Source organism: Zingiber officinale, chromosome 11A (genome assembly GCF_018446385.1).
Source record: "Zingiber officinale cultivar Zhangliang chromosome 11A, Zo_v1.1, whole genome shotgun sequence".
Lineage (NCBI taxonomy): Eukaryota > Viridiplantae > Streptophyta > Magnoliopsida > Zingiberales > Zingiberaceae > Zingiber > Zingiber officinale.
The window spans coordinates 76,512,878-76,536,283 of NC_056006.1; the positions used below are offsets into that span (position 1 = coordinate 76,512,878).

Consider the following 23,406-nt stretch of genomic DNA (forward strand, 5'->3'; position numbering starts at 1 on the left):
CCGCCCGTCGGTCCATCGGAGATGATGTTGATCTCGCCCCGAGCGACATTACTTCTATTTTCCTCCTCCCGAGCGGATGGTCTCATTCGCTCCTGTAAGGCTCGGGGGTTGGTCCTCGGCTGGTGATGATGCTGCTGCTGATGGTGATGCTGCTCGGGTGAACGCCTGGCCATTCACCGTTCGGTGTTCTGATGATGAGCTCGCCTGTCCAGTGAAGGTGATCGGCGGCGATAGTTCTTTGGCTCAGGTTGGCTGACTGGGGGGAGACTCCGGCAGTCTCGAGTGTTGTGAGTGGCTGATTGATGGATTCTGCAAAACATGAGCGTCCATACCTTGCCTTTTTGTCTAGGTCGCTCGGCAACAATGTGCTGAACGGTGGGTGACCTGGAATCTTGATGTGGCCTCATCCCCTCAGCACGTGGTCCTCTCGGCGGTTGTTGGTTGGTGTGTGTTCTTCGTTCGGTCTGGGCCAAGGGCTCACCTGACGCTTCCTTCTTTCGGGCCGCCTGCGCTTCCTCCACGTTAATATACTTACTTGCTTTTTTCAGCATATGGTCGTAGTCGCGAGGTGACTTCCTGATGAGCGAGTGAAAGAAGTCCTCGTCGACTAAGCTTTGTGGAAAAGCATGCATCATTGTCTCAGACGAGACCGCGGGGATGTCCATAGCTGCTTGGTTGAAGCATTGGATGTAGGCTCGGAGAGTTTCTCTTGGCCCTTGCTTCATGGAAAAGAGGCTGATGCTGGTCTTTTGGTAGCGTCGGCTGCTGGCGAAGTGATGAAGGAATGCCGTTCGGAAGTCTCTGAAGCTCTGAATTGATCTGTCCGGCAACCTCCGGAACCAGCGTTGTGCCGAATCGGACAATGTAGTGAGGAAGACTCCGCATTTGACTCCGTCGGTGTATTGATGAAGAGTAGTATCATTATCAAAATTACCGAGATGGTTATCCGGATCGGTTGTACCGCTATATTCTCCAATCGATATGGGAGCGTAATGCTTCGGGAGAGGGTCTTGTAAGATCACCTCAGAGAACTGGCGATTGACCCGCTCGGGGGATGACTCAGCACACGACGCCTTCTCCTTCCTGGCGTCCCGTATGGCCGCTTCATCGGACGATCCCTGGTTGGCTAGGGCCAGCTTCGACGGAGTCTGGAATAGTGCCCGATGAAACGGAATAGGGGCGGGCGGCGCGTCTCCTGGTGTGCCGGTCTGCCCTTTGTTCTGTGCGCAGGTAGAGTATTGTTCCGGTCCGTCCTCCATCGCCGCTCGCCCACCAGAACCCGAGGCTGCCTGCTGCGCTATCCGCTCGGCTTGGGCCTTCTGTTGTTGCTCGACCATCTTTGCATGCAGCTCGCGCTTGGATGAGTGCATCGAGCTCCTCGGGAGAGAGCGTCACCATGAGTTGGCGTCCAGCTTCTTCCATCTTCTCGGCTCGGATTCAGGTGCGTTCCCACAAACGACGCCAATTTGATCCTGTCCGAGTGCTGAGTTGATGAGCGCTGGGTACGTGGCGCTCCCGGTGATGGCGTATAGACCCTCGACTGCTACGAACCTCCGGCGAGAACCTGCAGATACAAAACCGAGTCGGGAGGGGGTTCCCGGCAACGACCCTCCGACGCTCAAGTCAACTCTGGTGCCAAGAAAGAATGACGAGAATGAAAATTGTAGCTACAGTGATGTCGAATGCATACCTCCGTCGGAGTCTGGGGGTCCTTATATAGGGCTCCTGGGAGGATGTGTGCACGTATCCCAAAGCATGCATGCTCCTCAAAGCATACGGTCGTGTCAGAAAAGCGTGTCTGACGTCATACCGCAATTGTCCGAGCATATCCCTGACAGGACAGTGGAAACTTCCACCGTACGATTCTCTGTACGACCCGACCGCCGACCATGCTGTCCGTCAGCGCCAGCTGTATCGAGGTCGATGTCACCCACTGCCCCTTTTGTCCTCTTCTGCGTTGTTTGTTTGTCACCGGGCCGAGCGGGACGACCGCTTAGGCCTCCCAGCATCCGGTCAAGGGGCGTGCCGGCCCGAGCGGGAAGCCTGCTCGACCACACACTTGGACGAGCCACACTGTTTGGCTTGGCGTTCAGCCGGACGGACAGACCGCTCGACCGACCAACTCCCCCTCTGAGCATCAGCAACCTGACCGCTCGGTCGACCAACTCCCCCTCTGAGCGTCGGCAACTTGACCTTCGGTTCGGGTCGGCTGCATACTGGTTCAGCTGCTATCTCGGCTGCTAGGCCAAGTCTTGTCTCCTATCGGCAGGAACCATTGGCGGGCCCCTTGGACTTTGACTTCCCGACCCACGTGTCGTTGACCTCTACCAATATGGGCCCCTCTACCCTTATCCTTGGATCACTAGTCAAAAATAATAAAAGTACGGTTTGAGATTCGAATCTCGGCAAAGTCGACGTAAATATCTCTCCCCTTATGTACTAATCACTATTTCAAAGGCTAACAACCGTTCGTAATTTACCTCCTCCGTGTTGATCCTGGGACGGATTGGCAGGGGCGTTGGGGATGAGCGTATTCGCCTTTTGCTACCAAAAATAATAAAAGTAAAAAACAAAATATGTCAAAAGACACAAAACCTTCAGTGGGAATTCCATCTCAATAATAACAATCGACAAGTAAAGTTTTCCATCTGTGGTCTGCTGAAGCATCAAGCAAAGGTATGTAAGAATAAAAAACAGTTGGGATTTTGTAGTGGTGCAATTTGAGCGCGGACATAATAATGGTATATCACTATTTTAGCGAAGTCGAGGTTATAGTTAGACTCTGTCCCTTTAAGACAAATTTGTCCGGTGCACGGTGCTCATGGAACATGACAATCGTCTCCCAAGATACAATGACTTTATCTTGCGATGACAGTGCTGTATATCGTAAGACCTCCGAACCAAAGAAACTTCTTAAATTCTCCAATGCAAGTATGGGATGCAATGCTTGATTTGCTTAAAAGGAATTGAGTGATTGAAATGAGAATGTGAGAAACCTTATTTATACTAAATAAAGGGATATAAGAACCTTTTGGTTCAATTAGATCATTCATTTTAAATTAGATGATGTAGATCGTATCTTTTCTTAAAAGACATACTACCTCTTCATTAGATATCATCCTTTAGAAATCAATGAATGAGATTTAATCATCCAAAGAGTACTTAAACTTTTCAAGTTGACTGAACAAGATTTATCAATCTTAATCATCATGATTTAATTTTTCATTTACATTAAATTTCCAAAAAAACAAGCATCCAAGCAACCACTTTGACACCCCCCATTCTGTCTCTCATTGTCTTTGTTCTTTTTTGTGGGCTTGATCACTTAAAATCACAACGTAGGCGATCTAAGTCATACTTTTCAAACAATCCAGATTTAAGTTTCATTTGTGCCTACGTACACTTTTTAGGTGGTTGGCCTATAAATTCTTTGATCTTAATTATTTTAAGTCGTCTGGCAAAAGGTTTAATTTGTAAGAAACATTGGCTTAAAGTTTCCCAAGGTGATCGCCGTAACTAATGATATTTTGAATATTTAGCAAATTCTGGAATTGCAGATACATTTCTTATGATTATCTAATCATTAACATTTGTCTTCTTCACTCCCTCCATAAAAATCATATTCTACTCTAGCAATCACCAAATTCTTGGATCATGATTCATGTACATGATAATATTTAAGCAAAAGGATAGAGAAGCTCCAAAAGCACTTTGAGGTTGAAGAAGATCTACAACCATGAACTCTGTACCATTCATGAGAAGAGACAACATATACAACAAGTTGTAAAATTTAGTCTTCGTCCCGATTCCAACAGATTAAAGTAGATCATACTTGATCGATCAACCAGACTTCATCTTGTTGATTTGATTCAGCGCTGGTTGGAGGATGTTGTAGAGCACCCAGAGGATGGCCGGCGCCACCACGAACAAGAGTAGCAGCCCACGGCTATCGTTCGACGACGCCGCGTCGGCCACCATCATCGCCTCGCCCGCCGCCGACGCACTGGGAGGCGCCGCCAGTCCAGCCAGCGCGGCGCCCAGGCCGAGGCCGGCGACCACGGCCTTCTCGGCTCTCATCCGGCTGAGCTGGTTGAGGGCCGGCTGCAGGATGTTGTATAGGACCCAGAGGACGGCCGGGACGATGGGGAGCAGGAGCGCGAGGCCGCGGCTGTCGCCGCCGCCGCTTTCGGCGATCTCCGCGATCTGCTGCGCGGCGAAGGCGGCGTCGGAGGTGGCCAGGGCCGCGAAGACGGTGCCGGCTAGGGCCGCGGCGGCGGATGTTGGGTTGGAGACGGAAAGGAGCTGGGGGACGGCCGGGAGACGGCGGGGGAGCGAGAGGGGGAGGTGCTGCTTGGGAGCAGCTGCCTTTGGGACGGCCGTCAGGGAGTAGGAAGTAGGGCATTTGGCGTTGAGCAAGGCCACCATCGTCGCCATTGTTGCCAGTTGCCACGGAATCCGATGATCTTCTTCTTGTGAGCTTACGGATTGTGAGACGATCGAAATTGTGGGTCGCTTCTAGTTCTTTTGAGACACGTTGGATTCTGAGGATCCAATAGGATATCGCCTTTAGATTTTCCCCTTATCCATTAAGATTGAATTTGGATAAGATTCAGGCCACGCTGTAACTAGGATTTTTTCAAGGGACGCATCAGATTTCTTAAATACCTACCCCATTTCTCTCATTTTAATACCTAAAATACCCTTCGTATTATTATAAATATTAATTATTTTCATTTGTAGATTTTTTAAGGACCTAGATATTATTATTTTGAATAAATAGTCCAATTAAATTTGGAAAGCATGTATATGACTTTCATATTAATTTTTTCTATAATATTTCTAAAATTTAAGATAAATTATTTATTTTATTAAATTTAAATAATCATTTTAAAATACATACTACGTCATATTTTAAAATTTTAAATTATTATTATTATTTTCTTCCCTCTTTCATTTATTAATATTTTTCTTTTCCTAGGTAATATCTATTTTTAATTATCCAATCAATTTTTTTTTATTTTCTCTCTCTCCCAAATTAAATAATATTTTAATATTTAATAAATAGATTTTATTCTTTAAATTTAAAGAAGTATTATTGAAAGTGAAGGAATAACTAGCTAATGTAAACAAAAATTATGTAAAATATAAATTTTAAGATAAATTTTGTATTTAAAGAAATATGACTACATTAAATTTTGATTAAATTAACTAGATGACTTTTTGATTTATCCTGTGGGATAAAAACTTACAACTATCAACACTTTCTTCGTGATTCAGACACTTAATAATAAGTACAAAATTCAATTAGCCAGTCTCGCTTGTTTACTCCGAAGGATTAAGGAAGGAAATAAATTTGGAAAACAATTCTAAGGGAAGAGAAGAGAAAAGGGAAATAAAAAGAACAGAAAAGAGGAATTAGGAGGAATGAAAGAAAGTTATCATTGTGAGTAACTTTGGTAGAAATAAGGAGAAATTAGGAGGAATGAAAGAAAGTCAAACAATAGTCATAAATGAAATTTTAAATTCATCTCCCCATTAGATAAACAGAAGGGAAAAAAAATTCAGTATACTTATAAATTTTTATTTTCATCCAATGTCATTTTTAAGGCAAATACATTTTTTTGTTTCCTTTTTTAAATGATAAAAATATGTACTAAAAAACATTATAAAGCTCTGACGGTGGGGCCGGGAAACGGCATGAACACGATGAGTCTCGGAAGTAAATCGTTTGCTCGACACGTGGATATTGTGGTTCGGAAAAGATCGTGGTCTCGCTTGTATCGATTCAAGTGCGAGCGGGGTTAAACTTAACGTCACGGCAAGAGGCTGTGCCAATTCCCGGTCAGCGGACGAGTCACGCCCTAGCCGGTTTCTCCGCCTCCTCTCTCTCTCTCCTCTCCGGACGATCGATCGATCGATCGCACATTTCCACGCGAATCGCGGTGAGAGCAAGCCCACAGATCGAGCGAAACCACATTCCCGGCTCCATTCCGCGGAGATCGGAGAGAGAGAGCGAACCCACAGATCGAGCGAAACAGCGTCCACTGCCTCGGAATCGGTCGCAGGCAGCACACAGAGAAGCGGGGAGTGGAACCGATAAATATCTACAGATTCCGGCGCCAAAATCTACCCTTGTTCCTCTATCTCCTCCGAATCGTATTCTATTTCCAACTCGAACACCAAATACCGTCTCCCGCCTTTTCTTGGGTTCTTGCCGCTTTATTGCCCAAGCCGGAGAGAGAAGAAGAAGACAAAAGGGGAGCTCGAGCAATCGCGAGCGAGCCAAGGAGGTCTCAAGATGCCGAGAGGGAGGAAAAAGAAGGGAGAACAGGAGCGTCAGCGGCATGACACTGTGAACACGTCTGTCTCTTCAAGAACGCTCAGATCAAGAGCCAGAGAACCTCCGCCCTCTAAAGTCCATGAAGCCGCCTCGATCAATTTCCCCAAGCAATGCCGCGCCAGGCATTTGGATGCCGATGTATGATTTGACCTCCTTTGTCCTATGAGCTAACATCGCTTAAAAAATGCGTTTTTTGCCCCTTGCAATAGTTGATGCCCTCTTCCTTGGCTACTTGTGTTCAGTTCCGTGGATTCAATGTAAAGGAACATCTTTTAAGCGCATTTGTTATCATCTCGTCTTCTGGAATCTCTGTTTTTGATAACCCCTTGTTCGGGGTCCTATCGTATGATGTAACCTAGCCTCAGACGTATGCTTATTTTACTTATCCCTCACTGCTTGATGCCTCTTCCTTTTGCTATTTTTTGTCTGTCTCTTGGATTTCATGTGAAGGTAGCAATTCTCAAGCACGTTTGTTATCATTTCGTCCGATGTATTGCCTGTTTATGGTGACCCTTCGCTTCGGGAAAGGAGTGTAAACTTAACCAAGAAAGGATTCTTTCAAATACTTTTTGTGTTGGAAAAGAACATTTGTTTAATTTATTTATCGTATCTCTTGTTATTTTTGCTAATATCTCGTTGGGAATTAACGATTCATTGATCATCTTTAGTCTGATACATGGGCTGTTTCAATATAATAGGGCAACCCAATGGAATCCACTATGTGTCACCAATGCCAGAGAAATGATAAGGGTAGGGTTGTTCGCTGTGCAAAGTGCAAGACCAAGAGATACTGCATCCCATGTATCTCTCGATGGTACACACTTTTGTTTCTTATGCTGTTTTTTTTTCTCTCTTTTGACATTACAGAAATGCTTACTCGAAGCTCTTGCTTTATGCCCATCTTTGTTAATTGCCTCCAAATTTGGTCTATAAGTTGGTATGGTCCAGTTTTTAACAAAAAAAAAAAAATAATACTGAATATAGTTCCTTAAAGTTCAGGCAAGACTAAGTTCTAAGATTTTATTCATTGATTTATACGACTGTAAATTAAATGTCATACTTCTGAACCACATCTAGTTATTGGTTCCTAATTCTTTTTTTTACATAAAGATTTAATTTGTTGTGCATTTGTATGAATCTTTCAACACACAGTTATTTGAATTATTAAGTACATTCAATTAAGGAGAATTGGTTTCAGTTAATAGAATGCTATTGCATCAGAAGTAAGCTATTTCATTGCTGGATATTGAGTTAGTTGTTTAGTCATATTCTTTTACTATTGAGGCTTCAAACTAAATTTCTGCTGGCACTAATAATTGCAAAATGACATCTGAAATAAGATATAGGTTGGGAAGATAGGATTGTGCAGTGCTGCTTAGTATAACCAAAAAACTCAACTAAGGACATTAAAAATTTTGAAAAAAAAATGATTCACAGTTGCTCCCAATTCTTGTAATTCAAAAAGCCATGATATGCATGTGAGAATGGTAAGTACTTATCACATATGCATACTGTTTGACAATTCCAATATAATAGTAATCCTTGGTTCACAGGCTAACAACTCCTACCCTTAACTCACACAAGCTAAAAAAGATCATATCTTCAATGTGGTACTCTTAAATTTATATTTCATTTTGATATTGTTTGAAAAATTCAACATAGTAATGTTTTGAAGAAAAACTATTTGGTTAGGATCTTTTCTATTACTTGTTTAATTTATTATAATCAGTGATGAAAAATTAGGTTACACTAGGTGCAGACATGGGTTGAGTGTGATTATTTTTTCAGTAAAACACTTAACTTGATCTGATTTGGGTTGTAAAAATATTTCTAAACTTGGACCCATACTCAACAAAAAACAGAGGAAAAAAGCCAAACCATAATTTTTTAGTTCCGTTTGGGTTTTGGGGATTTTAGATTTTTGAAAATTCCAAAGATTTTTTTTACTAGTTTTATCATGAATTCATGATTATAAATATAAAGTGTGATTTGTATAGAATAAAACTATTGAAAAATTCTAGTAATAGAATTATAACAAATACAAAAGAAGTATATAATTAAAAAAATTATACAAGGACTAAATGGAAAACTTACAACTTATAATAGCTACATAAGAACTATATTAGAACTAAAAAAATAATTGTCATTACATTTGCTATTATCTTTCATCTGAAAGCTATTACTATTAATGTAAAATAAATTGATTAATAATTCTTCTTACTGAACAAGTATCTTACTTTGTTGAATGGAAGTGTGAACAATGAAAAATAATTATTATGAGCTATTTTCCATAGATCCTGATTATCTTAAATGCAAGTGTTGAGAAGAATGCTAAAATGGACACTAGAAATGAAATGCCTGTTGAATGGATTTATATTGTAAACATGAAAGAAGGGACAACAAAGGTGGGCGCAAAGGCAAGCAATAATCTTATAGAAAGCTGAAGGGAAGTAAGGCTAAATAAGAAGTTAAGCAAAAAGGAACAAGGGAAGTGAGGCATAGCTAAACAACTTCTCTAAAATTAACTAGGTTAATCAGATATGCATGTGATATTTGATAATATAGAACATATAAGTATAAAATTATTAATTATAAGATATATTTAGTAAATATATCATATTAAAATATATTATAAATATAAAACTTGTAATTCTGACCCAAAATACAAAAAATATTGAATACTCAAAATCTGTCCTAAAACCTAACCTAGATTTTTGGGTTGTACAGTCTTTTGTTTGGATCAGATTTATAAGGTTTTTTTTGCCCACCTCTAGTTGACACTTCTAAAACCACAATCTCATTGGGCAATTGAAAACATAGTATTGATTATAAGCATAGAAATAGTTGTAATTAATTGATTGTCCTAAAACCTAAAAAACCCTAGATTTTTGGGTTGGTACAGTCTTTGGTTTGGATCAGATTTATAAGGTTTTTTTGCCCACCTCTTGTTGACACTTCTAAAACTACAATCTCATTGGGCAATTGAAAACATAGTATTGATTGTAAGCATAGAAATAATTATAATTAATTGATTACAAACTGTAATATTTCATTAAAGACTTGATTTTTGAAGAAATTATTAATTATTAAGTGAAGATTTTTTCCAATTGATTTCACAGATCATGGCTAGTTGATTATGACAAAAAAAAATTGTTCTTTAGGATAATTTATATTTGATTATATGATTATATCAAAGCCATTACTCTAACAAGTTCTCAGTGTCCAAAGGAATCTGTCATTTCAAATAGTCATTTAAATTTTTTAAACATATCCAAGTATTTGTATGTCCTGGATATTCTTGATTTTCTGAAACATTGTTTTATGCTATAACAATGAACTCTCAGTACTAAATCAAATTATCTAATTTCTTATTTTTATGTATAGATTGAAATGGTCATTTCATGTTATATAAAGTTGATTCTATGATACCAAGTATGTTTCACTGTCCCATAAAAGTTTCTTTGGTCATCTACTTATCTAGCATCTATGGAGTTTCTTTTGTGGTGTTAGCTAATTCTTCCTGACCAATGTTATCCATTCTTTCTAAGTAACATGTATAACTTTACCTAGCTTTGGACAATGATTCACATAGGTATACAAGTACAATAGGCAGTTGCATTCCAATAATTGTAAGGATATGGAAGGTTTCTTCTTTTCTTGAAAGTTACAATTGTCTATGCATTTGATGTTGAAGCCTAGGCGATAGTTTATGAACAAAATGTTTAACTATGATTTGAGGTTTTTTTTTTCAATATAATCATTGTTGTCGCTAGCAGGGCACTCCTTCTCTTGTTAATGAATTGGTAATTTATAGGTATCCTCGATCAACTGAGAAGATGATTGCTGAGGCTTGCCCTGTCTGCCGTGGAAACTGCAACTGCAAAGCATGCTTACGCATGGATGCACCTTTAAAAGTTTGTTTTGGGGGGTTAAATCTTCTAGTGATCTATATCATTTTGTCACGGTGCTTAAAAATAATAATGTCACGTCATTTTTTTTTAACAGGATTTGATGAAGCCAGATGTAAACTTTAGTGATGATGAGAAGTTGAAACACTCTGCTTATTTTCTACAATTTCTTCTCCCTGTTCTTAAACAGATAAATGAAGAGCAGATGTTGGAGAAGGAACTCGAAGCTAAGAAATGTGGTACTCTTTTGTCAGTTATTTTGAAAGTGATCCTCATTTTTCAGTCTTCTTGTTATGTACCTATTTTTAATTTCTCTGGTTGTTTTGCAGCAGAGCTGGACTGTGTTATTATCCTTTTCAATTTGATTTGACGGATTGACCAAAAAAAGCAACACATGCTTTCTAGTCTATTTATCATTGGTATATCTTGTCTGAATAATTTAAAATTATAGTGGTCAGAATTGAAACTGTGGAAATAGGCTTTTGCAGAGTAATTCTACATACATTGACCTTCTGTGTGAACTGGCATTCTCCTTTTAGATACAATTCAATTGACTTAGATTTGTATCTATTGTTATCCAATCCATTTATCTGTTGGATATGCAGATCTGTATCATCAAAATATTTTATTTTGTCGTTTTACTCAATAAGTGTTTTTTCTTGTAATCTAAACAAATAATCTTATTTTGTCCTATGCAATTGTTTACCTAGTTTGGAACTGATTGCAATAAGAAAATCAACAATCTCTCATATTGTTTCCCGTTGTCCATTATTTGCATACTCAGTGAGTGAAATTACTTGAGGGTATGTGATTGATATTTCTTGAAGATTTATGTGGTCTGAATGATGCTTGATTCAGAATTCGTGTGGTCTCAATTGTGGTTTTACTAAGAATTCTTGGAGATGAGCTCTTCTACAATGTTTTTTTTTAAAACTAGAAATATTTTGTTGGATTTCTTTTATTCTAGCTAAGTCATAATATTTGGCAACTCAGATTTTTTAAATTTGAAATGAAACTAGTTTTTTTGAAGTTGTTAACCTAAGTAGTTCTATGTTGGTACTACAGGGGCATCACTCTCTGATTTAAAGATTCGTCAAGCTGGCTTGGGTCTTGATGAACGTGTGTATTGGTAATAGAGATACCTCTCTGTCCAATGTATTTTTCAGAATGTTATATAGGGGGCTAAATTGCATTTTTTTGCCTACAGTGACAATTGCAGAACTTCCATCTTTGATTACCACAGAAGCTGTGCCAATTGTTCATATGATCTCTGTCTTACTTGTTGTCATGAGATTCGTGAAGGCCATGCACAAGGAGTTATAGAAGAAGAAGTGAATTATGTTGATTATGGAGAGAAGTATTTACATGGTGATCCTTGTGTTGAATATCCTCAGGATAAGTTAGATTTGGATGTTAGTGTATCTATTGACTCAGAGGATGCCTCCAAGTCAGCAATTGTATGGAAAGCAAAATCTAACAGTGACATCCCATGTCCTCCACAATCTATGGGAGGCTGTGGATGCGGCATTCTAGAATTAAGGAGTGCTTTTTCTGATGACCGAATTTCAGATCTGGTAAAGAGAACTGAGGAATTTCTGAAGACCTATAAAATTGAGAGTATTCCTGTATTCTCTGAGCAGAATTGCTCTTGTACTGCATCGGAAGGCTTGCTTAACCATAACATAGTACGAAAAGCTGCATCTCGGAATGATTCTTATGATAATTATTTATTCTGTCCAAATGCACTCGAAGTTCATGATGAGGACCTGGAGCATTTCCAATATCACTGGATCAAGGGTGAGCCTGTCATTGTAAGCAATGTTCTGGAAACTACATCTGGATTGAGTTGGGAGCCAATGGTGATGTGGCGTGCATTTCGCCAAATTACCAATGTCAAACATGGCCAACATTTGGATGTAACTGCAATTGATTGTTTGGACTGGGCAGAGGTCAGTTTTCTTTTTTTTTTTTTGATGTAATTCTTGGCTTTTGGTTTGTTAAATTTATTTGTCTCTCTTTAAAGACTTTGTACTTCAGTGCTAGAACTACTCATACAAATGCACTCATGACAATAATTGTCATGGACATGAATAATTCTTCTTAAATGGTCCATCCATCATGAGTATTTCAAGAACCAGAAAAATATCTCTTTTGTTTCTCAAATTGTCAGATATTAGTTGTTGATATTCTATATTACTTTTAATGTAGAACCATAGATTTTGGGATTATGCAATTCAGTTCTGATGTACACTGTACAGTCATATATAAACATTTGTATGTAAGGTTTGAAATGCCGTGCCACTCGAAATGGGTGGTATTTATAGTTCCCATGCAGGATCGACACTTGCACAATGATTGTGAGGGTGTTGTAAGGTCACGTGAGACGCATGTGCGTAGAGGAGAGTGGTGGACGGAGTAGTGGTTAGATAAGGGAAGTACTGTAGATGTCAGTTGCTTGCGTGGACAATGTCGGCGGTCGAGCGAGGTGATGGGGGACTAGTGAGGAAGATAATAGCAGCGACAGAGAATTTAGGTTTAATCGGAATACTTGATCAATCAATTTTGATCAATCAACTTTTAACTTAAATAGTTAAATTGATTTTCTAAATTTATATTATCCCTTTAGAATATATAAAAATTTGTTTAAAATTTTAAAAAATTTTAATAAAATTTTATATATTCTTAAAATTTATTTATTTTTGTTTCAATATAATTATTAATAATAGTTATAAAATATTAAAAATTATTTCTAAATTTTTAAATAATTTTAAAATAATAAATATTTTATTTTTTAAAAATAGTTTAAAAATTAAATATAAATTTAAAAATAATCTATTTTTTAAATATGATTCTTAAACATTTTAAATAAATTTTAAAAAAAAAAAAATTTACAAAGACATTCAAAAAATAATTTAAAAATTTTAAATTATTTTTAACCTTCCAAATGATTTTATATAATTTAAATTTTGTTTTGAATTTTGAGAATTATTTATTTTTAAAAAAATAAAAATTTAATAGGTATTATCATATGAGAAAAATATTGAAATATAAATTCAATATCTCAAAATATAGAACATATTTAATAATATAATATTAATAAGTTAATATATATTTATATTTAAAATTTTTTAAAAAATATTGAAATTGTATCGGCACGGCACAATACGGTATTAAAACTATATTGTTTCGGTTCGGGATCGAAACCTTGACACTGGTCGTGATTTTAAACCTTGTTTGTATGTATGTACAATTGGGCTTAGACACTGTGGTCAGAAGATGCATATGATTTTTATCTATTATGTGCTAATTATTTTTCCATTTTTTTGTTTTGCAGCTTGATGTTAATATTCATCATTTCTTCACGGGGTATTCTTCTAATAAGGGTAACCTTGATCAGAAAGGCTGGCCTCAGATACTGAAATTAAAAGATTGGCCACCGTCTAACTCATTTGAGGAGCGGTTGCCACGCCATGGTGCTGAGTTTATCAATTCCTTACCTTTTAAGGAGTATACACATCCTGAAAGAAGATCTTTCAAGAAAAGAAGGCATAAAAAGGACAAGGGTGAACAAGAGAGCTTACAATCTCGTTTTGGTTTTCATAATCTTGCTGTCAAATTGCCTGAGAATAGTTTGAAGCCAGACTTAGGGCCAAAAACATACATTGCCTATGGAGTTCTGCAAGAGCTAGGACGTGGAGATTCAGTTACCAAACTTCACTGTGATATGTCTGATGCAGTATGTTTATCTGTTTTACACAATAAAATTTTTCATTTTTTTGGGGCTAATTTTAATTTTTAATATTGGTTTTTCTTTCTAGATTTCCTAATATTTTCCTAATTTTGTAATTTGAAAGATAATAAATCATTATCATGTAACTGGAAATTTAATGATGGATCTTCACTGTTTGCGAATTATGCTTCGGACAACAAAGGTGTTTAAGCTCTAGGGTTGTATACTGATTGCTGGTTTATTCTTGAGTGTTTGCTTTTGCCATAACAGTTAAGATTTTTGTTTGTGTTTAATAAGGTATCGTGGATTGCATTATGAACTTATTTGAACTATATATGTTTGCTAAATAAATCATGGACAGGCTGGACATTATTTTTCCAACTTCTTTATTTAGGTAATTTACTTCTTCAACTCTTTTAATTGCACTTGGTTGAATGGAAAATAGCTTGCATGGTATTTCTAAATAGGTATCAACATGTACCCAATTCTTTATAGATCTTCCCCAGTATTTTCTAGATTAAAAAGTTATTAACCTAGAATCACAATATATCTTAATTTTATACTATAATAGTTTGTTGTTTGAGATATCTTGCAAGGATCGGTCATTACCCTTCAACATGCTTAATTCCAGCTTACCATATGGAAAGAATACTATTTTTTTATTTATTGTTCCTGTTGCTTAAAAACATGATATTGAATGAATTTTATACTCTTTAAGTATGAAAACAAACATTTTGAAGCTTAGTGAAATTTTAAACTATCCTGACAGCACTTGAATTATCATCTTGCCATGCTTTATGGTGTAGTTCTTTTATGCATTTCAATTGGCCTTGATGGTTTTCTTAGTGTCAGTATTTTTTATAGTTCCATTAAATATTTGAATCATTAGTTAAACTTCTAATTGTGTTATTAGGTAAATCTATTGACACATACGGCAGATGTGAAATTGACTACCAAGCAACTTGATCATATAAATATGTTGAAACAACAGCATACCACTCAGGATCAAAAAGAAATTTACAAAAATATTCAAGCAAAGAACAATTTAGAGTCAATTAATGGAATCTTTGGTGGGGAAAAGAGTCATGAGATCCTGCCAAATAATGATCAACCAAATGCTTTAGGTAAGTTGATTCTATATACGATGCTATATTGGATCAATCTAAGCATTGTGATGAAAATGGCAAATCCTGTGCAGAAGACAGCTCTACTTGCATTCTGTCAGACAAAAATGGAATAGCCAATGGGGTGAAAATGTCTAAACGCAGAAAGTGGTCAAATCCTTCTGGAGGAAATTCTTTGACAGTAATAGTGAAGAATCAAGCTGATGGTAATGACCAGCTTGAACAAACTGAAATCAAAGAAGTGATGACAAATGTTGATGCTAACACACACGTGGGTGCTCATGAGGATCAAGCTACTGTCTCTATTGAGCATGGCATGCCAGTCAATGGGTTGTCAATGCCTCAATGCGCTCATGAGGATCAAGCTGCTATCTCTATTGAGAATGGCATGTCAGTAAATGAGTTGTTAATGCCTCAACATGGAAAGAGGAAAAGGGAAGATTCTTCTAATGGAAAGTCTAGGACTGTAGAAGTGAAGACTCATGTTTATGCTGATGATCGTCTGGATCATACTGATCGTGAGGAATTGACAACAAGGGTTGATGCCAAATCAGATCCAATTATACAAGAGAGTTTGGCTGATGTACCTAAAAATGGAATGGAGCATGTGGTTCATCGGGATGCAGTTCAGGTCAGTGTAGCTTCTGGAACTGCCAGCTACGATGGGTTAGAATATGAAGAAGGGGGTGCCTTGTGGGACATCTTCAGGAGGCAAGATGTTCCAAAATTGCAGGAATATCTTCTCAAGCATTTTAGAGAATTTAGGCATATCCATTGTAACCCATTACGCAAGGTATTTAAATTTATGCCCAAGAATTTGCTACTCATTGCTTATCTTTTAAAAGTTTGTTGCAATACTTTATTTATAGTGATATTTGAGAATGATCTCCACTTGCTCTCTTTTAATAATGGTTGCTTGGTTGGTACTTATTGACATAAAACCATGCATCTTATATTTATGTATATGCATGTATGTATATATATGCATATATACGTGTGTATGATCATTTGGGCTGAAACTAATTCTTCTACATTTGTGTGAAACCATTAAGTGGTAGTTATTCTAATATATGGTCCATCTAATTACAGTATAAAATGGGCCGAACCATTTTGATATTATTTAAAGTTCTGCATGATACTTTTTCTCCTTGTTCCTTGTATGAGCCCACTGTATCTTAAATACAGTCTTAGTTTATTTTTGATAAAAAATATTTAATGCTGTAGAAGGGAGCAATTAATCTAGGCTCATGGTTGTGATATATATTTCATTTTAAACTATGTGGTGCCTCTACATCAAAAAGAAAAATATGCTAAATTTGTCAGTGACACAGGTTATTCATCCTATTCACGACCAGACTATGTATTTGACTGTTGAGCATAAAAGGAAGCTGAAGGAGGAATATGGTTAGTTTATGGATAGCCTTTATGACTGGGATGTGTCTACGTTTAGTTCCTGAGTGATGATGATTGGTATTTGTACTTCATGGTGCAGGAATTGAGCCGTGGACATTTGTTCAGAAGCTTGGAGATGCTGTCTTCATTCCTGCTGGTTGTCCTCACCAAGTCAGGAATTTGAAGGTGACACAGTTTGCACATTTGCGAAATGTTATTTGCAATATAGTATTTTTGGTAATTCTATCTAAGAAAGTAAGAGCACCACAACATGCTTGTCTCATTTATCATGGACACAAAAATATTTCATGTTTTCAAGAATGCAATTTCTATTTTGGTTTTGAAGCTGAGACAACTTCTTGTTATTGAATCTGATGCCTTGGTTCTAGCTGCCATTAGGTTCACAGAAAGGTGATCTTATGTTCCTGAAGCTTGGATTATTTATTACTTTCCAAGTTTATCTGCTTGCTTATCGGTGCTTCCTTTTTTCTTAGCGCTTTAACATAACATTTATTTTCTTGGGACTTATTATTTCAATTGTTTCGTGCTTATGTTCCATCTTTCTACCCTTCTGTCTAATTAAATGTCTATTACTTTGTTTCTGTTATGTTACAAATATTCTGTGTCAAATGGCCAGTGGCTGCATATGCATATAATATTCAAAATGTTTTCTCTAGTCTTTCATGATGTTTAGATAAAATGTTAGGAGACATGTTTTAAAGTTAATATTATATTGAAATTCCCTGCAAAATTTAGAATGTGTTTCTGCCTCACCTCATTCCCTTACCTCTCTAGTCATGCATAAAAGTTGCGCTCGACTTTGTGTCTCCTGAAAATGTCAAGGAGTGTCTCCATCTGACAGAGGAATTTCGTGTACTTCCAACCTATCACAGAGCAAAAGAAGACAAACTGGAGGTAAATTTCTCCCTAATCAAGTGGCTCAAATTTTCATGGTTATGTATGTTAACTTTTTATTTGTTATAATAATATTATCTGCTTTAAGATCCAGCAATCAAATGGAAATTAATTGATGTTCCAAATTTCATCTATCTCCATTGTTCAAATTAGATTATTAACAGCTGCAAGGTTTGTTGCATTATAAATCAGTTTCCTGGCACTATATAACAAAATGTTTAATATTTGGCTTTCCAATTGATATTTGCACCCTTCCGCTTTAGTACTTTTTTTTTTTTTGCATGATTTCTCATGTTTTATGTTTTTCAATGAAAAAAAGTAGTGCTTATGTCCAGGTTAATAGATTACTGCTTTGCAATATTAGAGTAGTCAAATGAAGGACCTTGTCCCATACTTTTGCTGATGTCTTGAACTCTTGATAATAGAGACAATTATTTCCTTTTCATTTCGTATAAGTTTGATGCTGCATTCAGGATATTTATTTCTCATTTTCACTTTCCAAGTTTCCTTATGCCTTGAATTATCATTTAGATCTATCTCCTTTCTCCTGTGTCAGCAGTAATACTATAAAGGGTATGGTGTCTTAAGTATTTCAATTTTGCAGGTCAAGAAAATGGTAATTTATGCAGTGCAATGTGTTTTGGATGACCTTAAAGGTTTTCTGCCAGGTGGGTGATAAATCATGCTTATGGTCGCTTTGCTTGTATTGTTTGTCAGTTTTAGTTGAGTTTGTTTACTTGAGCTAGATCATGATCTTCTGAAGTCTTCAGTTAATTTTGATGGGATAGCAACATCCATAGGGGCATGAGAAAGAAGAAGGATTTGCATGGGAAATACTTGGTTTATCCTTTGCTTATGGTGATTGAATTTCATTTTGACCTCAGCTTCTCTTCTTGTCGGAAAAGAATCTCACAGCTGTTATTTCTTGAATTAGCATCTGTTTAATGGGTACATAAAAAAATTGATCTTGATGTTCAAGCATAAACTTACAACTTAGTACCGAGACACATTCTCTTACATTACTTGTTTTGTCTTGATTCAAAATTAGGTTTGTAAACCTACAAAACTTTACTTAATTAACTTGGATTAAGACACCAGAATAGTAGAAAATTACCCAATAAGATCTAATCTCAAATCTCTTAACTGCATCTTGGTTTGTGACATTGGTGATTTGATAACAATTTTGATGGTGCATTTTCTTGTCTTCATTTGAATTTACCTTTCACATTAATGTTTCTACTAATTGTACTAGGTGCGAGTCAAATGACATTTATCTTTCCTCTCATGCTTGCAATTATCACTAAAATCATTTTTAATTAAATTTGCCAATTGTTTTCTCTCATTTGATTACGCTTATTTAAGTTTGAGTAGCAATATCTGGCCCTACCTAACTAATAATCAACCAATAAATGGTCTAGTATACTTATTGACAAAAATTGCCTTAAAAAATGGCTGTCTAATGCCCCATTTTATTTTGTATAAGAAGCATAAGGTGGTTTATGTCAACAAGCCTATCATTTATGATTGGCGATTGCTGTCCTTGTAAATAAATGTGCACTGATTCTTGTAATACTTGTTACTTGTGCATGTTTCATCATCCTTCAAGTATTACATTGTTTTAACGTACTAGTTCATTCTTCTTTTTGTTGGTTACACTATCGAGTGTCTGAAATGTATTTTACTTGATTGATTAGGTGAAGAAAATGGGAGTGCAGCCTTGCAGACTGAAGGTATGGAGATGCCTGCTTAAGTCTGCAGTAAACCATGCTTTCTTAGGTAAGATTTAGATTCTTCAGTAGCTTTTTTTTTTCCATTTGAAATCTTCAAATTGCAAATTGCATTGACTCTAGTCTTAATTCTTGCTTGATCCTGTTTCATCAAATTATTGCAATAACTCCCCTTCCTAGCAATGATCTGTCTAGCATTTCTGGTCTTGGATCCTGCCAGCTCATTGTCTCATTGGCTTTCATTGTTGTGATCTCTCTCCTCTCACTGCAAATGAATAGTCTATATTTGCATCTTGGTTTTACACTAAGGTCACCTACTCGTACTAAATCAGTTATTTCAACATTTTGAACAAAGTTCTTTCCTTTTCAATGGCAGGTTAGTGGTGTTGATACTCGTTCAGAGAAAGCACAAGAATGAACCTGCGGTTGCTTTTGTTTTTGTGTTATAGCTCGCCTTTTTGATGCATCAGATCACCTCAAATCTGACGGCAGCTAATATCTATTTAAATCGTCTGGCTCTTTTTTTTCTTGTGTATCAATGGCCATCTCTCACATACCTTAAGTTATGTCTATATTCCTTCTACCTTTCTGTCTCTGCCGAGTTTCTTTATTGGGCTTATTATATGGATGTCTGAGATGTTCGTCTTCACCTGTAGTAGTTTATAATTATGTACAATTTTTTCGAGCATTGACACATTAATCTGACTTTGTAGTCTTTAAGTGATGAACTTTACTACTTTACTTCAATGTATGTGTTCCCATAGGGGTGTTTGGTTGGTTAGAGGGTGGTAGATTTATTATAATGGAGTAAGGATTAATTTTTAATGGGCGCAAGCTATTCTCTACTTATTTGACGGTTGATTATAAAATGCCTTTGTAATTTATCTTTCTTTGTATAGTTTGGGGATGGATATATTTGGGATGAGTACTTTTTGCTGCAATGTATGTATATTTGAGAAAATTAATGCCTTCTTAAACAACTTTTATGATCAAGTTTGTGTCTAAACTTGCAAATCTCATCATAATAAATGTATCTATTCAGTACCGACTACAAGTCTATCAATTGATTCCCATTAGATTCTTGGACTCCAAAAATGAAGTCACTAGAGATGTTTAAAAGATAAATTATACCTATGCTCATGTCATTATTTCATTTTACTTATTCATTAGCTTGTTTAAATTAAGAGGTGTTAATTGGGTTGAGCCATTCATAGCCTGATTTGTCAAGACTTAAGCCATACATTAACCATCTTATTCGAGCGATGTCTTGCTCAACTCGACCTGACATGACTTTAATCTGAAGCTCGCTAAGAGCCAAATGCATCAACTGCTAATCTAGTCGGTGCATTTATCATACAAACATATAATAAGACACTAAGAATATTTATTTTGCATTTAATTACCATTTCTATCTACTAATCAATTTCACATTTTTCTCTTCATATTATTATGTTTCAATTATCTTTAAAAGTAAACATGGAAAATCTACTTTCTCAGAAAAGAGAAATCTTTATTTCAACGTTTTCAGCTACTTTTCTCTCTCATGTAAATAGAGCTAAATTATTCAACTTCTGAATGAAAAAGGTTTGAGATGATCTTGCCTAAGGCATTCTCGCATATAACAACAAAAAACAAGACACAAATCTACAGCTTTATATACAAGTTTTTGTTTGTCCTTCCCTGTGTGATCTTTAATTTTATTTAGAAATTTAATTCAAAGTTTTTGTTTGTCCTTCCCTGTGTGATCAAATACCGTGCGTCAGCTTTATATACAATAATCACAACCAAACAACACTTCCGACTTCTACACGTGTTAAAAAACATGCAAAAGTACAAAATTTCATCTTAATTTCGTTCAAAATAAAAATAAAATAGGGTTCATCTAAAATTTGAGGGTTTCCACGAAGAAGCCTGTAAGTTGCATGATTGCATCCCCTTGTCCTCAGGCACATTGTTTATTTGGATCCATAGATTTAAGCATGTTTCGCGAAACTTCTTATGATTAATTAACTAGTTCATCGATCAAATTATTATTTTTTAAATATTATCTTGATGATTGGATGTCTACTTCTTAACCGGAATTAAGCGAATTGTCACTTTCGTTGTCTCCTTACTCTGCCATCGATCAAGTTTTTTTTTTTCATACATTTTCTAAACGGAAAGTCAATCATTCGTATAGAAAGTGATGGGACTGCAAACTGAAGTTATTTGAAAAAAAAAAAAACTTCACTAGCTAGTTCTGATCAATATCAGGAGTTTGATAGCTCATAGCATGCTCTCATAATAGAAATGGTCTAAGAGGGGGTGGTTCATGGTCTCCCATGGCGGAAAAGAATCACTCATACTAAGAACAGTGTGTGTGGAAGCAGGTAAGAGCGAGTCATCAGTCGTGAAGGAAGAGTTGCAGCTTCCAAAAGTGTCAACAATCCAATTGCTCTGACTCGGATTAAATCTATCCTCCAGGTTTACTGCGATTTCTGAAACGTCGACATCCGTGCCCATCTCTTTGGCTCGTGAAGCAGAGGCTTGTGAAGAAATGCCGGAGAGCTGATGATCGATGAGTTTACGAGTCACTGGATTGGAGTCCTGGAGTTTAAATCTCTTCTTGATCCGGGTGTTCCAGTGGTTCTTGATTTCATTGTCAGTGCGGCCAGGGAAATGCGATGCTATCTTGGACCACCTAAACGAAGTCATCGACAAAGTAAAACAATAAAGACTCAAGAAAACTGATCACGAAGCGAGCGTCGAATATATGCGCATATATATATACCGGTTACCGAAGCGCGAATGGAGTTGGATGATTTGGTCCTCTTCTTCTTGAGAAATGGCTCCTCGTTTGAGGTCGGGACGAAGGTAATTAATCCATCGCAATCTGCAACTCTTCCCACATCTCATCAGACCTGCAGAGGCATGCAAGCTAAGAGAACCTGCATTGCAGTGAGCCGAAACCTATTGGCTATTGACAGAGAGGTACGACTTGCATACCTGCAAGCTTCGGCACGAGGCGCCAACAATGGATGCCATTGCGGAGGATGAAATTGGTGAGTTTCTGATCCTCGTCAAGTGTCCAGAGACCTCGCTTCACTGCTGACTTATCGCAGCATGGTTGCCTCCCCATCTCCAACAAGAGGGAGAGCAATATAATCTTATCCCAACAAAAGTGAGTGAAAAAGCTACCACAAACCAGGTGTTTATATCCTGCAGGGCCTCAAGATGCTGCCAGTTCATATTCTTCTTAATCCAATGATTGAACTTGAAGCGTATATTTATATCGAGTCTAACCTTCACGAGTGAGGCCTTTGATAGACTTGCTTAAAGATTCTTCGACAAGGATTAGAATAAGATGGTGGTTGAGGTGGAAGCAAACGAGCACACATGTTTGCTGAATTCTCTTGGCGAGGAGTTTCAGATTCCTTCAATGGTTCACCAGGAAGAGGCTTAAAGATTTTGGGGCAAAAGTCAAAAGAGGGCTCCTTATTTTCAGAATCATCGAGATGATATCTACTTTGATTTTTTTTTATTAAAAGCCGTCTCATCCGTATGTACAATTACACAACTACCTTTCGGTATAATATTTACTTTTGGCAAATGTATCATGCACTTAAATCTTAAACTAGTGGGATATATTATAGCAACTATAAAATCGTAGTTATTATATAGTTATAGGAGCTCCAATTTTGTAAAAGGTACAATATATGAAAAAAAATTAATATTAAAATTGTTCAGAGCCTCTGAAAAAGATTTAAACGATATTTTTTGAGTTTGAAACTGGGTCATTACGGATTCCACCTTGTAATTAGTTATAGATTTTCGAACAAGTTTCGATTTGATATATTATGCGTTTTGTGATTCAACCTGAATCAAAAGCTATGACCTTTTTAAAATTTAGGATTCAATATTTATGTTGTATTAACTATGAAAATTTTAGAGATCATAACTACTACAAAAGTTAAAAGTTATGACCTCTCAATGTTTACAGTTTCGTAGCTGTTATAACATAAATACTAAATTTAATTTTTAAGATATTATAACTTTTGACTCGGATTGAATCACAGAGCTCATAATATATCAAATTGAAGCTCTTTTAGATATCTACAATTGGTTATGTTGGTGCAATTGTCTTCAGATCAAGGTTTACCAATTTGACTACGCTTGAGTTGGCTCGAGCTTAAGTTTCGATGTTTAACAATATGGCGAGAGAGAAGTCAAGTAGGTCAAGGGGTGACCGGATACTTATCTGGAAAAGTCCTAATAGAAGGTTAAGTAACAG

General features: G+C 36.8%; 3 protein-coding genes across 5 annotated transcripts; 1 reads left to right on the top strand and 2 right to left on the bottom strand.

Moving 5' to 3' along the window:
• Positions 1 to 3,690: 3,690 nt before the first annotated feature.
• Positions 3,691 to 4,504, bottom strand: LOC122032581 (photosystem II core complex proteins psbY, chloroplastic-like). The gene has a single exon (XM_042591885.1). It carries the CDS (start codon positions 4,432 to 4,434, stop codon positions 3,841 to 3,843), a length of 594 nt encoding a protein of 197 aa, XP_042447819.1. The 5' UTR covers positions 4,435 to 4,504; the 3' UTR covers positions 3,691 to 3,840.
• A 1,297-nt stretch (positions 4,505 to 5,801) lies between these two features.
• On the top strand, positions 5,802 to 19,883 carry LOC122032579 (lysine-specific demethylase JMJ25-like). Of its 3 annotated transcripts, none has more exons than XM_042591881.1 (15): positions 5,802 to 6,478; positions 7,039 to 7,154; positions 10,155 to 10,254; positions 10,346 to 10,487; positions 11,314 to 11,377; positions 11,456 to 12,197; positions 13,583 to 13,984; positions 14,892 to 15,102; positions 15,177 to 15,895; positions 16,434 to 16,506; positions 16,595 to 16,680; positions 17,290 to 17,409; positions 18,014 to 18,077; positions 19,104 to 19,185; positions 19,513 to 19,883. In XM_042591881.1, exons 1-14 carry the CDS (start codon positions 6,299 to 6,301, stop codon positions 19,157 to 19,159), a joined length of 3,075 nt encoding a protein of 1,024 aa, XP_042447815.1. In that variant the 5' UTR covers positions 5,802 to 6,298; the 3' UTR covers positions 19,160 to 19,185; positions 19,513 to 19,883. The 3 variants fall into 3 exon arrangements, with proteins under 3 accessions (XP_042447815.1, XP_042447816.1, XP_042447817.1); XM_042591882.1 differs by having other exon boundaries at positions 10,346 to 10,484; XM_042591883.1 differs by lacking the exons at positions 5,802 to 6,478; positions 7,039 to 7,154; positions 10,155 to 10,254 and adding an exon at positions 10,578 to 10,667 and having other exon boundaries at positions 10,359 to 10,487.
• A 1,434-nt stretch (positions 19,884 to 21,317) lies between these two features.
• LOC122032385 (transcription factor MYB20-like) lies at positions 21,318 to 22,254 on the bottom strand. Its single transcript, XM_042591674.1, has 3 exons — positions 22,122 to 22,254; positions 21,907 to 22,036; positions 21,318 to 21,816 (listed from the first exon to the last, which is right to left on the bottom strand). The coding sequence occupies exons 1-3, from the start codon at positions 22,252 to 22,254 to the stop codon at positions 21,402 to 21,404; spliced, it is 678 nt and encodes a 225-aa protein (XP_042447608.1). The 3' UTR covers positions 21,318 to 21,401.
• Positions 22,255 to 23,406: the final 1,152 nt, after the last annotated feature.

Bases quoted from the DNA above. Each gene is read 5' to 3' on its own strand.
- LOC122032385 (XM_042591674.1), bottom strand. From the start codon at position 22,254: ATGGGGAGGCAACCATGCTGCGATAAGTCAGCAGTGAAGCGAGGTCTC. The intron at 22,037-22,121 runs GTATGCAAGTCG...ATGCCTCTGCAG, and splicing joins CCTCGTGCCGAAGCTTGCAG to GTCTGATGAGATGTGGGAAG. The intron at 21,817-21,906 runs GTATATATATAT...GACTTCGTTTAG, and splicing joins CATTCGCGCTTCGGTAACCG to GTGGTCCAAGATAGCATCGC.
- LOC122032581 (XM_042591885.1), bottom strand. From the start codon at position 4,434: ATGGCGACGATGGTGGCCTTGCTCAACGCCAAATGCCCTACTTCCTAC.
- LOC122032579 (XM_042591881.1), top strand. From the start codon at position 6,299: ATGCCGAGAGGGAGGAAAAAGAAGGGAGAACAGGAGCGTCAGCGGCAT. The intron at 12,198-13,582 runs GTCAGTTTTCTT...TTTGTTTTGCAG, and splicing joins ATTGTTTGGACTGGGCAGAG to CTTGATGTTAATATTCATCA. The intron at 16,507-16,594 runs GTTAGTTTATGG...TTCATGGTGCAG, and splicing joins GAAGCTGAAGGAGGAATATG to GAATTGAGCCGTGGACATTT.